This window comes from Oreochromis niloticus, linkage group LG1, assembly GCF_001858045.2.
Source record: "Oreochromis niloticus isolate F11D_XX linkage group LG1, O_niloticus_UMD_NMBU, whole genome shotgun sequence".
NCBI lineage: Eukaryota > Metazoa > Chordata > Actinopteri > Cichliformes > Cichlidae > Oreochromis > Oreochromis niloticus.
The window spans coordinates 7,165,459-7,178,368 of NC_031965.2; the positions used below are offsets into that span (position 1 = coordinate 7,165,459).

The 12,910-nt window shown below is 39.6% G+C and overlaps 1 protein-coding gene across 1 annotated transcript; it reads left to right on the forward strand.

Annotated features, from left to right (window-relative positions):
- Positions 1-5,793: 5,793 nt before the first annotated feature.
- On the forward strand, positions 5,794-11,002 carry LOC100699863 (photoreceptor-specific nuclear receptor). The gene is made up of 8 exons (XM_003454326.5): positions 5,794-6,199; positions 6,590-6,740; positions 7,492-7,595; positions 7,737-8,039; positions 8,668-8,846; positions 9,486-9,726; positions 10,072-10,177; positions 10,553-11,002. Exons 1-8 carry the CDS (start codon positions 6,109-6,111, stop codon positions 10,683-10,685), a joined length of 1,308 nt encoding a protein of 435 aa, XP_003454374.2. The 5' UTR covers positions 5,794-6,108; the 3' UTR covers positions 10,686-11,002.
- The last annotated feature ends 1,908 nt before the right edge of the window (positions 11,003-12,910 follow it).

Sequence of the window (12,910 nt, forward strand, 5' to 3'; positions counted from 1 at the left end):
CTTAACAAAAAACAAATATATACCCATTTCAATTATTTATTTTTACCAGTGAAACCAATATAACATCTCCACATTCACAAATATACATTTCTGACATTCAAAAACAAAACAAAAACAAATCAGCGACCAATATAGCCACCTTTCTTTGCAAGGACACTCAAAAGCCTGCCATCCATGGATTCTGTCAGTGTTTTGATCTGTTCACCATCAACATTGCGTGCAGCAGCAACCACAGCCTCCCAGACACTGTTCAGAGAGGTGTACTGTTTTCCCTCCTTGTAAATCTCACATTTGATGATGGACCACAGGTTCTCAATGGGGTTCAGATCAGGTGAACAAGGAGGCCATGCCATTAGTTTTTCTTCTTTTATACCCTTTCTTGCCAGCCACGCTGTGGAGTACTTGGACGCGTGTGATGGAGCATTGTCCTGCATGAAAATCATGTTTTTCTTGAAGGATGCAGACTTCTTCCTGTACCACTGCTTGAAGAAGGTGTCTTCCAGAAACTGGCAGTAGGACTGGGAGTTGAGCTTGACTCCATCCTCAACCCGAAAAGGCCCCACAAGCTCATCTTTGATGATACCAGCCCAAACCAGTACTCCACCTCCACCTTGCTGGCGTCTGAGTCGGACTGGAGCTCTCTGCCCTTTACCAATCCAGCCAGGGGCCCATCCATCTGGCCCATCAAGACTCACTCTCATTTCATCAGTCCATAAAACCTTAGAAAAATCAGTCTTGAGATATTTCTTGGCCCAGTCTTGACGTTTCAGCTTGTGTGTCTTGTTCAGTGGTGGTCGTCTTTCAGCCTTTCTTACCTTGGCCATGTCTCTGAGTATTGCACACCTTGTGCTTTTGGGCACTCCAGTGATGTTGCAGCTCTGAAATATGGCCAAACTGGTGGCAAGTGGCATCTTGGCAGCTGCACGCTTGACTTTTCTCAGTTCATGGGCAGTTATTTTGCGCCTTGGTTTTTCCACACGCTTCTTGCGACCCTGTTGACTATTTTGAATGAAACGCTTGATTGTTCGATGATCACGCTTCAGAAGCTTTGCAATTTTAAGACTGCTGCATCCCTCTGCAAGATATCTCACTATTTTTGACTTTTCTGAGCCTGTCAAGTCCTTCTTTTGACCCATTTTGCCAAAGGAAAGGAAGTTGCCTATACAGCTTGGAGTAAGACAACATGCATGAAGAGGATGATGTGGACAAAATACTCATTTGCCTAATAGTTCTGCACTCCCTGTAGTTTTGCATTTGTATGCTTATCGGCTTTTCAAACCTTGGTTTGAACCATGTCTCGTAGTTTTCAGAATGGTGTTGAAGTAAGTGGAAAAGTAGAGAATGGCAGCAAATATTCCTACAATTGACTTTTGGAATAAACCAAGTTAGGCATGCTGAGGCTTACTAAGAGCATGACAATCTGCCTTCTTTGAGCAGATTGTTTTCTTACCTGGAGGGTAGATGTAGGAGCAGTTATGACAAACAATTATATTTTTTACTGGATAACCTTACACGATGTTAACATGTTCTCATTTCTTCTACAAAATCCTGAATAAAATAGCAAGAGCACTGTAATTACAAATTTCTACAAGGTATTATATAGACTCAAGTAAAAATCCAAGTGATTTGTGCGACATAGAGTAAATCTGTTTGTTTTTTTTCGTATGCCGTACACAGTAATTACAGTCAGCCAAGTAACAATACCAATAGGTAAGGTGAAGGTTAATTACTGGTTGTGAAGTGAAGGCGAAGTAGTGCTTGATAAGATCTGCAACAAAAAAGTACCACAGGCATTTTATAAACCCAAATATCTCAAAATTTTTAACTCCAGCGTTCTTAATCCGTTTTGGTAATTATACCAATTCCAACCTTCTGCACTGTGGTTTCAATAAATAATAAAGCAATAATGCGGCCACTTACATACTTCCAAGCTCATAAGCTATTTAAAGGAACCACCAGCACATTCTGTGTAGATTAAAGCTGCATTATTTATTAGTCACGTATGAGGTGGTCATTTGAGCACCTACTGGTGAAATTGCTGCTTTTCAAGCTTTTTAACTTCCTAAAATTTTCTAATACAATGTTAATAAGTGATGGATATTATAATGCCTATAAATACACATACAGTACTGTGCAAATGTTTTAGGCAGGTGAGAAAAATGCTGTAAATAAAGAATGCTTTTAAAAATGGAAGTGTTAATCATTTATTTTCATCAATGAACAAAATGCAGTGAATGAACAAAAGCGAAATCTAAATCAAATCAATATTTGGTGTGTCCACCCTTTGCCTTCAAAACAGCATCAATTCTTCTAAGGTACACTTGCACACAGTTTTTGAAGGAACTCGACTGGTAGATTGTTCCAAACATCTTGGAGAACCAACCACAGATCTTGGATGTAGGCTTCCTCACATCTTCTGTCTCTTCATGTAATCCCAGACACACTTGATGATGTTGAGATCAGGGCTCACTTCCAGTACTTCTTGTTCTTCTTTACGCTCAAGATAGTTAGTTAATGACTTTGGCTGTATGTTTGGGGTCGTTGTCCTGCTGCAGAATACATTTGTATTTCTGAAAGCATTCTTTGTTTACAGCATTTTTTCACACCTGCCTAAAACTTTTGCACAGTACTGTAAGTATATGAATATGTAGAATATGCATGCAGCAGAGAAGATTTTTGGTACTGGATGTGTTTGGCCAGTCAAATAAGAGCAAACTTTGGGTACAGGGTTAATTTAGCCATAAAGTGAAAAAGATATGCCCATTTTATAGATGTCTATCTTATAGAAAAGATTTGTGCTGCTTAGTGCATTATTGTACATACAATGTACATCCTTCTACTGCCTCTGTGAGAATTTACTGAAGAGGAAGGAACACAGTAACTGATTCATAATAGCATTCCCCAATTTACCAAAAAGATCAGGATAGAAAGAAGAGAGCAGACATAAAATTCAAACTTAGGTTTCCAGGCATTTCTTTAATGTGCATGAAGGCAGGTAGACGTGGATGCTGTTAACATTTACTGAGTCAGTCTCAACATCACTAATCAGTGTGTAATTGGGTGAATCCATGCGGAAAAGCAGCAGATCACTGATCTCAGAAGACTAATTAAATGGTAAATCTTACAAAGGTCAACAGTGTGTTGGCTAAGGATGAAGAGAGTAGCCACCATATGGCTAAAGATGCCCTCAAGAAGTGTGTCTTCACTGCTCTTTTAATCTTTTGAGCTAATTGTGCCCTCCCATTGCACCCCCAGTCTTCTGGTGATTGTGGCCGGTGCCCAGGCAGACAAAATGTGGTCAAACTCTAATCTACTTAACTGCTGGGCACTTTGTTTTTCCAATTATGGTCAGGCCTTGTTATTGTAGTGCCGAAACCCGCTGACATCAACATTTATTTGGCTTCCTAAGCAAATTTTCTACTCAGAGTTTAACAGACGTGAAACAGTTTTTACAGCATAAAATAAACAGATACAACCAACAATTTATGACAAAATCCTTTATCCAATGAATACATAGAAACAGTGTGAGGATACTGATCCGATCACTTTTGCTGAGCATTGTAATGAGTTATTATTTAGCTATTCAGCCCACAACAGTTCACTCTCACTGCTCTTATAGTGTAAGTTTGACTAAAGAATCTCATTAAATTTACTGCTAACCAACAAAGTGTCAGACTGGCTAGTCAACACAGTGGAGCACCTGAAAGAGTACTTGAAAGATTGTGAAGATTTGACTTGTATTCGTGTTCATATAAAGACTTTGAGTAGAGAACACTATAGAAGAACAGCCCATTTTATATTTACCTTTCATTTAGGGGGATTTGAATGAGTTGTAAGGTTGCAAAGTTTGTAAGGTGCTTTGTGATAACATTTATATTAAAACTGTGTTCACAGCTTGTTTTTAGTTAAATAAAATATAGCTAATGGCAAGTTTTCAGAAATACAGAGGTCATGTGTAAAATTCTTCAACACACCCCACCAAATCTATATTTATTAATTAATCTGAAATATGTGTTAACTTGTTTATTGAAAAATTTAAATGCATTGTTAGGTTGTTAAATTTCACAAACTTACAGAAACAAAGTCAAGAAAAGGATCCTCAGTGTCACCCATGACCCTGTTTAAGTCCACAGAGAGTGAATCTATAGATCTCCAGAGTGTTTCTGTGTGTCTATTTTAGCAGTTATTTTCTATTCAGCTCAGTCCCAGTAAGAAGCCTTTTGTCAGAGAGCTCTAAAAACCCACCATACGTGATTTTCTCTGTAATAAAAAGCAGACAGTGGCTATTAGCTAGTAAAGAGTGTGTAATATATTGGACCTTAAGAGACCAGAGCTGAAATGCAAGCAAACATTGGACTTAGATTTATCATTCTGCCAAAACAGACCCCGAAAGATCGCTGTGAATTTTGCTGGCATATGCAGGATGCTGTTTTCTAAATCGATTATGTCAGATGGTGTAAAACAAAATTAATTAAAGCGTTCATATGTCCAATCTAACAGCAGTCGTTAGCGCAGTTATTCACACACGTTACAAGCACAGAACAAAAAGCAAAAAAACAGTGAATGAGTACAGATACCACTGCGCAGATGTCAGAGACCCAGCAGCTCGTGTCCCCTCCAGATTTGCATCTTTCACTTGAGCCGCTCAACTGTGCAAAGAGACAAATGATGAAAATGAGCAGGGAGGCACGCGGGCATTGAAGCGTTAAGGGATGATGATGATGATGGCACTAACAGATAGAAGCATTGTTTGACACCTGTTCTGAATTTTACATTTGAAACTTTTTATCCTTTCCAGCAACCTTCCATCTTTTGTCTCCCGTTTGATGTAAACATCATGTTAGTAAAGAATATTTTATAGTTTGCTTTTCTTGGTTTTGAGTCCTTTCGCATCTTAATCGTAAAATAATGTAGAAAGCTTTTCACTTAGCCCCAAACTGTCTGGTATTTTGGTAAAACAAGAACTCAGTCTTATTTAAATATGACAAGAAAGTTGCTTGTTTCATATTTCCTACCTCAGTTTTGTACGCTTCTCCTCACCTCCTCACCAGATCCAATCTCATACCTGCTCCAGCTAATAAACTGCCGCTTATGTAAATGCCACATGTATGATAATTCTAGCTTCTCAATAATAAATGGGAGAACCTTTTGAATGAGCCAAATTAGTGCTGACCATCACATCAGCCCCCCCAAACTCCATTATTCTCTCTGTGACCTTTCTCTCCTGGCAACCTGAGGAAGTGGATGATCTCCAGTTTGACAAAAAAAGGGGTAGAAATGGGAGTTAATAGGCAGCTCCTCTGCAAACACTGGGAGTCTTTATGAATAGGAGGCAATCACACAGATCAAATATACAGCAAGGGGAAATGGGTCTGGAATTCAGGAGGCAAAAAAAAAAGAAAGAAAAGGAGGGGAAATACAAATTGAAGAGGCTGGTAAATATAATAATGTGTGCCTCATGTAATCGTCCCTTTAAATGCAGATACTGAAGAGGAGTGTTGACTGATGTAGACAGAGACACGAGGAGGAGTGCCTGGATGGGGACTGGTCTACAGTTACAAGACTTCTAGCCCAGAGCAGGAGATTTTGTTGTCGTTGCTGATTCTTTTTTGTTTGTTTGCTTGTTAGTTTGTTTGCAGAATTCATGACGATCCATGTTTGAGCAGCACCAGTGTGCTGGCAATGTGACTGATTGATCAGTAGATGAACAGTAAAGATTAAGAGGATGACAAATAAGCATGCTGCTTACACAGCGCTTGGGGCTAATCCTACCCCCTCCACCACCCCCCGGAATCCTTTTTGAGGACCTACTGCTGAGGAGAGCCCACAGACAGTGACAGACATCGGAGAAAACACACACACGCACACAACCTGTTCACGTGCAACAAGTGTCAGCTGGAGCTCATGACAGGACCCCAGCTCATCTGAACAACCACAGCAGAGGTTGCAACACACAGCACGGGCTCACCCTGCCATCTGTCCACCAGGGACCACCGGAGGCCTGCGGCCCTACGTATTTTTCTTTGAAGCAACTGAGCAGAAGAGGACCAAAACTTTTTCTTATCTCCCTTCGTCAATCACTAGAGGAGATATTTTGAGAGAAAAATAATGGAAGATCACCTTACAAAGATACCCATGATGCCGTCCTCTTCCCCCACCGAATCATCTGGCAGCGGTGGGACTGATGACAGCAGGGGAGGTAAGAGCTCCTCACCAACGACAACAAGTTGCCAATGGAGTCTGAAGAGTGTAACACTGACTTGGCTCTGTAACAGGGAGGAAAAGTTAGCATTTAAACAATATGAAAGTTTGAAACACCTGAAAATTTGTACTCAACATGCATCGGGTTATGAATGAAATCCAACACAAAAACATTAAAAACTCTCATAAAAACACATAATTATGAGCAAGCAATGCTTTTTTAAATATAATTAAGGATTTTATTCAATTTTTAAAAAATGTTTAGGCAGAGTGTCCTGCTACCAGCAGACAGAGCTGACTGTACAGATGGCAGGCACATGTATGAAACAATAGCAGACCTAATGAGTGGCAATAACCGACCTACTCTGTGACTGTTTTTGACTCACAGCCAAGAGTCCTGCACCGGGCAAAGCTCTGAGCCCAGCTCTGGTCTGCAAAGTGTGTGGAGACACCAGCAGCGGGAAACACTACGGCATCTATGCCTGCAATGGCTGCAGCGGCTTCTTCAAGCGCAGCGTGAGGAGGAGACTCATTTACAGGCAAGAGGAAACTCAGCTGTAGACAGTTATTCCAGCTTCATCGTGTGACGTTTCCTGATCTATTTAAAATAGTCAGTATTCGAGGTGAAAGGAACATTAACTTTGGTTTTAGCCTCTACAAACCCCATATTTTGCCAAATATTATTATAAATTATAGTGTTTCCCATTACAGTATAGTAAATGCCTTTCAGATTAAAAAAAAAAGTGTAGCGGCACAACCAAATTTGAAACACAAAGCATGTTATCAATTTAAAACAGATGGGACATTGTTCGTCACTGTGAACGAAAGAAAATTTCACTTTTTTCACTCAAATATTATTATTATTGTTATTATTATTAATAACAACAACGACGACAATAATAACAATAATAATAATAATAATAATGATAATGATAATATTGACAGAAAGTAAATAGCTTTAATAAATATATATTAAAATCCCCCCCCTGGGTATTAGTACACCTTTAATTCCATCTGTGATTAAAAGTAGAACCGAAAACGTTTCTTTTCGCTTTTGATGTTTTTCTTTTGATAAATGCCAGGGTAAAATTAAGGACTTAACCACACTGGTTTATTCATATTCACAAATTTTCCATATACATTCTAACAGCTGATCTTTAGTAATTATTATGTACAAATGCAAACTTCTTACTGCTTTCAGTATTCTCTAAGGCACAAGAAAATAAGTGAATGTTATTTTGTTATTTTGAGTGGACTCTCCCTTTAAAATGCGTGACTGTTGGTTAACAGGTGCCAGGCCGGTACAGGCATGTGTCCAGTGGACAAGGCTCATCGTAACCAGTGCCAGGCATGTCGGCTGAAAAAGTGCCTGCAGGCGGGCATGAATAAGGACGGTGAGTCGCTTTAGCATTCATGAGCTTCATTAAACTGATTGGTGTCCAGTGGAACTCAAACATGAACCTGTGAGAGGTTAAAATCATTCCTGTATTATCACCTTAGATAACAGGTTGTGCCTTTCTGTCTTCCCCCTGCAGCAGTTCAGAACGAGCGGCAGCCCCGCAGTACAGCTCAGGTCCGCCTGGACTCCATCGATGTGGACCCGGAGAAGGAGCACCTGGCCACCACACGGGAACCCACCTCTTCTTCCTCCTCCTCCTCTTCCTCCTCTTCTTCATCATCCTCCAATGGGTCTGTCATCACGTGGCCGCATATCACCTCCTCCATGTCCATCTCTTCCTCTGTTGCAACCCAGCGCTGCATCAGTCCCCAGAACAACCACCGCTTTATGGCAAGCCTCATGACAGCTGAGACCTGCGCCAAGCTGGAGCCTGAGGATGGTGAGCAACAGTTGTCAAGTGAAAGGTTTTTGCTGTAAATTTAAGGTGAAGCTTTCTCCTTCACATTAGGACTTGCAGGCGAAATGATGGTTAGAAAACACATATTCTTGGGTAAAACCCAAATGAGTGGGGTTCAGCACAAAAAGCAAAGCATAAGATGGTGTTATTGGGTGGGCAGTGATGAAGGTGGGGTTGATTTCAAATCTCCACTTACCGGTGCATGATGAGATCACCATTATGATCAATCCCGTTCTGGAGTGATCACTGTCTTTACTAGCTAACCACATTTGCAACTCTGCTTAAATATTCTTCTAATTGAATTTAATTAAGTTACTATTTAGCAAACATCAGGTAAGTAGTAGCATGTACAAAATGCTAACATGTGAAACTATGATGACATGTTCTTTAGTCTTAGCATGACTAAAGAGACTTTTTTTGTCCATATGGGCATCTGCTGACTTTCAGCTGGAGCTCAAATTTCATGACTTTATTACATAGTAATAAAGTTTAATCTAACCTGAACTGAAGCACATCACAACTGCCTGAACTTTAGTGTCATCTGTCTATGTAACAAGTCGGTTTTGTTTCCTGTGCATTCTTGATTCTGAGCTCATCTTTTCTGTTTCAGTTGATGAAAACATAGATGTGACCAGCAATGAACCAGAGCGGGCGTCTTCAGAGTACCACATGGCTTTGTACCCATCTGGTTCTGAAAATGTATACGAGACCTCAGCAAGGCTGCTCTTCATGTCGGTGAAATGGGCCAAGAACCTGCCCGTGTTCTCCAACCTGCCCTTCAGAGACCAGGTAAGCTGGAAGTGAGGGGTTTTTTTTTGTGTGTTTTTAAAGATAGCCTCTATAAACTTTTTCACTTTGGCTTTGTAACTATTTTTAATAGGTTAAAATAGACCTCTATTATTGTTAGAAATTTTTTTTTTATAATGATAAAAGACAAATTAAAGTTACAGAGATAGAAAATTAAATGCAGATGTCTTTTTTTTATATCTAAAAATATATTGAATCATGATAATTTGACTTTATATGCGACAATGACAGAAAATGATACAAATGATTATTTTTATCTGTAAATTCCAAATACCAAAGTCATTATGTGCCTACAGGATTACATATGTTGATGTAACCTTATGTTCATGACATTCATGACATTCATGACATGGCCACAATGACAACATACCATATTCAGCATCATGAAATGACAATATGACATTTAATAGTACCACAAATACTGTCTGACTATAAATAAGTAAGTGAACTTGGAGTTAGTGGTCCCATCCCTCTTTGACAACATTACAATGTGATTGGCTCTGCAATAAAAGGGAATGTCAGGAATGAGCATCTATAGTTTTTCTTTGTAATTTCTTTGGGTCGCCAGTGAAGCTGAGTACAGGGGTGCATATTCAGTTTCTGCTTTTTCTTCTTCACCAGGTCATCCTGCTCGAGGAAGCATGGAGTGAACTCTTCCTCCTCTGCGCCATCCAGTGGTCGTTGCCACTAGACAGCTGCCCACTGCTGTCTTTGCCAGACCTCTGCCCTGGCATGCAGGGAAAAACCAGCTACACCAGCCTGGACCTGCGCCTCCTACAGGAGGTCTTCAGCCGCTTCAAGGCCCTCGCTGTTGATCCCACCGAGTTCGCCTGCCTGAAGGCCATTGTGCTCTTCAAGCCAGGTGAGGAACAAAACACTATCCAGCCGCTTGTCTACAGTCCGGCAGATTACCTTTAACATGATCACAGTACTTAGGTATGTCTACTGTCATTGTTTTCAGGAGATGAGCACCACGCAGAGGCTAAAATTTCCCTCAGTGTGTTTTATTTAATTAAGATCACTATATTACCATACATGTCATTTAGTAAGCATGTCATCACTTTATAATTAATTATGATGCCCATCAGTATGGTACATCACAATTATAGAGTCATTTTTTTATTACATGGAATGTTGTACAATTTTTGTCAGGAACAGTTTTCCCTAGAGAGCAAAAATTCCATAAAGTATTTCTTCTGCTTCACAGAGACTCGAGGTTTGAAAGATCCAGAACAAGTGGAGAACCTGCAGGATCAGTCGCAAGTCATGCTGGGACAACACATACGGTCACACTACCCTAGCCAACCAGCCAGGTAACAACCCACCTGATAAAGGTCACCAATTAAATGGAACATAATGACAAAACACAAAACAAAACTCCAGTGCGTTTACAACAAAACACTGAATTTTTGTTCTTTATTATGTTCTAAAGTTGATTTCTGGATTTGAAAGTAACCTTTTAAAAGCCATGAATCTCTTCTGCTTTATATAAAGTTATATGTTAATTCTGCCAATCGGGTCAGTGGCTTGCAAGCAGTCCACTTCTGTTTTGTTTCATGACAAGCATCCTTAATTTGAGGTGTTATATAAGAAATTGATTTCTCTTTTTAACTGATTCTACAATGTGAAAGTCTTTTGCTTTAAATCATTTGACATGGCCTTAATTTTATTATGATCTTTGTGTTTAGGTTCGGAAAGCTGCTTCTTCTCCTTCCCTCTCTGCGCTTTGTGAATTCTGAGCGGATAGAGCTGCTGTTCTTCCACAGAACCATTGGAAACACTCCCATGGAGAAACTGCTGTGTGACATGTTCAAAAACTAAAAGTATCACCGAGAAACCCATGCAGTCATCAGTAATCTCCTGGTTTGGATGGGATGATGACTGACAGATATTAGCTTTGTATATATACAAGAGATTCTGCATGCTGTTGTTTTTTGGCCACTTTATTGTCTTCTTTTGTCACTTCCACATCAGTTAATTTGACAAAGAAGAAAATGCAGTTCAGTTTTTGTCATAATGCTTTTTCTTTGTATTATATCAAGAGTCTCTGATTTGAAGTTATGGTCATACTAGTTTTGTTGTTGTTGTTGTTGTTGTTGTTGTTGTTTGTTTCAATAAAAATACTTTGTTTGATTATAGATGGACTGTGTGTGTGGCCCTACTGACGTTAATGTGATTGTTGTATTCATGTTGTCATGCCTTGGAAAAGTAAAAACAAAGAAGAAAAAAACAAAAATATACCTGTTGCTTTAATTCTATGAAATAGGAATGTTTTCAATATACTTGCTATGGTACTAAGAGCATGCACCGAAACCATCAAACAGTGCCCTCTTCTGTCTGGTTAATACACAGATCCTTCAACACACTGTCACACACAATAAATATAATATAAAAAACCCTAAGATGTAAGTTGAGTCCCTTTAATCTGTACCTCCTATTTCAATTAGAATTACAAAAATTAAGCAAAGTGTGAGTAAGACTAATGCTTATACTGGCATATCGGCATTACTGCTTGCCACAGACGTGGAGAGGGACATTTCACTTTATGTCTTTGCGTTAAGCATTAACTGTATCAATTTTCTTATCGTTTCTCTTAAATACAGCTGTGGAGTCATTTGAAAACATTGTCATTCAGCCTTAATTGAAACTTCATTATTTTAACATGTTGGAATGACAGCATTTATTTCTTTTTTTTACTCCAGATGAACCATTTTCACTCAAATTTTAGTGTGAATGTTGCAGAACACACACTCTTGGTAACAGTCAAGAATATTCAACACTTGCAGACAGTTTGGACTGACAGATTTCGGTCAGTCCAAACTGTCTGCAAATGCTGGACAGAAATGCTTCTGAATTCTTTTGCAGCTTTGTGACACGTATATGTTGCTGTGTTACTGGCAAGATTAGGAGCCAATGTGCAGGACTCAGAAGCACCACTGAGCTCAAAATACAGCTTTTTTTGCTGGGCTCACAAGGATCAAAAATAGAAAAGAAATTCATTAGAGAGAGACTGGGAAGGAAACTACATGAGACACTTGGAACATGAGGACACTCAGCAAGAGTGAATGAGGGACAACACAACAAAGGGCAAAGGGACACCGAGACAATAGCTGTGTCTCAATTCAGGGGCTGCATCCTTTGGAGGACCTGGCCTTCGAGGCCTATGTGGGCAAGATCCTCCAAAGACCGAGAAGGCCGGAAGTGCGAAGCTGTGAAATGGGACTGTCTAGCCTTCAGATTTGCCTCACCAGCTGTCTTGGTGGAGTTGAATAAACTCTGTCTGCTCCTTGCTATCTAAAATATAACAGGACATTGGAGTAAATTCTCTACCATCTCACACTTCTGTTTAATCAGTTTTCTGTTTGATGTTTATTCAGCTGTGTGAAAACTATAACTTTAATCTCAGCCAAACCGATTTACTCAGGAACAAATAGAACACTGAAAAAAAAAGCCAAACAATAACATTTTTAAGTTATCTAAGTGACTTATATATCATGTTTAACCTGAGTAGTGAAAGACCACGCAGAGTCTGAAAACAATGTGCCGGGAGTCCGGTGTTCTCACCGGCTCTATTGAGCCTTGGCCACCCGGTCAGCTATCGAGCTGGTGAGTAACAGACGTCTCAGAAAACATTGGAGCACTTTTGCAAATATGTGATGTCTTGATAAATTGAGCAGATATTTGCAGTTTACACAGCTACATTCTCGCCTGAAAATATGTTACAAGTTTATTTTGTGACCCAGAGAGAGTAATATTTCAAATTCTTTAGCCGCACTCCTCCGCCATTGCTGCATTTGAAAAGTATTTTTATATTATTATGGAAATATTAGAAATAACAATTTAATTAATAAAGTATTGTAAAGAGAGTAATTTTACAGAGTAATTTTACAATTAAGTAGCTGCCGCCATTGTTGGAAACTGGAATTGGCTGGGCCGTGCTATGAATTCTGGGATAGGTTGGGCCACGAAGGATACACCCAACCCATCCTTCAAATCTGTGGAAATGAAGGACACATTTGTCGGCTGCATTTGGAGCAGCCTTCGAA

Bases quoted from the DNA above. Each gene is read 5' to 3' on its own strand.
- LOC100699863 (XM_003454326.5), top strand. From the start codon at position 6,109: ATGGAAGATCACCTTACAAAGATACCCATGATGCCGTCCTCTTCCCCC. The intron at 7,596-7,736 runs GTGAGTCGCTTT...TTCCCCCTGCAG, and splicing joins GGCGGGCATGAATAAGGACG to CAGTTCAGAACGAGCGGCAG. The intron at 9,727-10,071 runs GTGAGGAACAAA...TCTGCTTCACAG, and splicing joins CATTGTGCTCTTCAAGCCAG to AGACTCGAGGTTTGAAAGAT.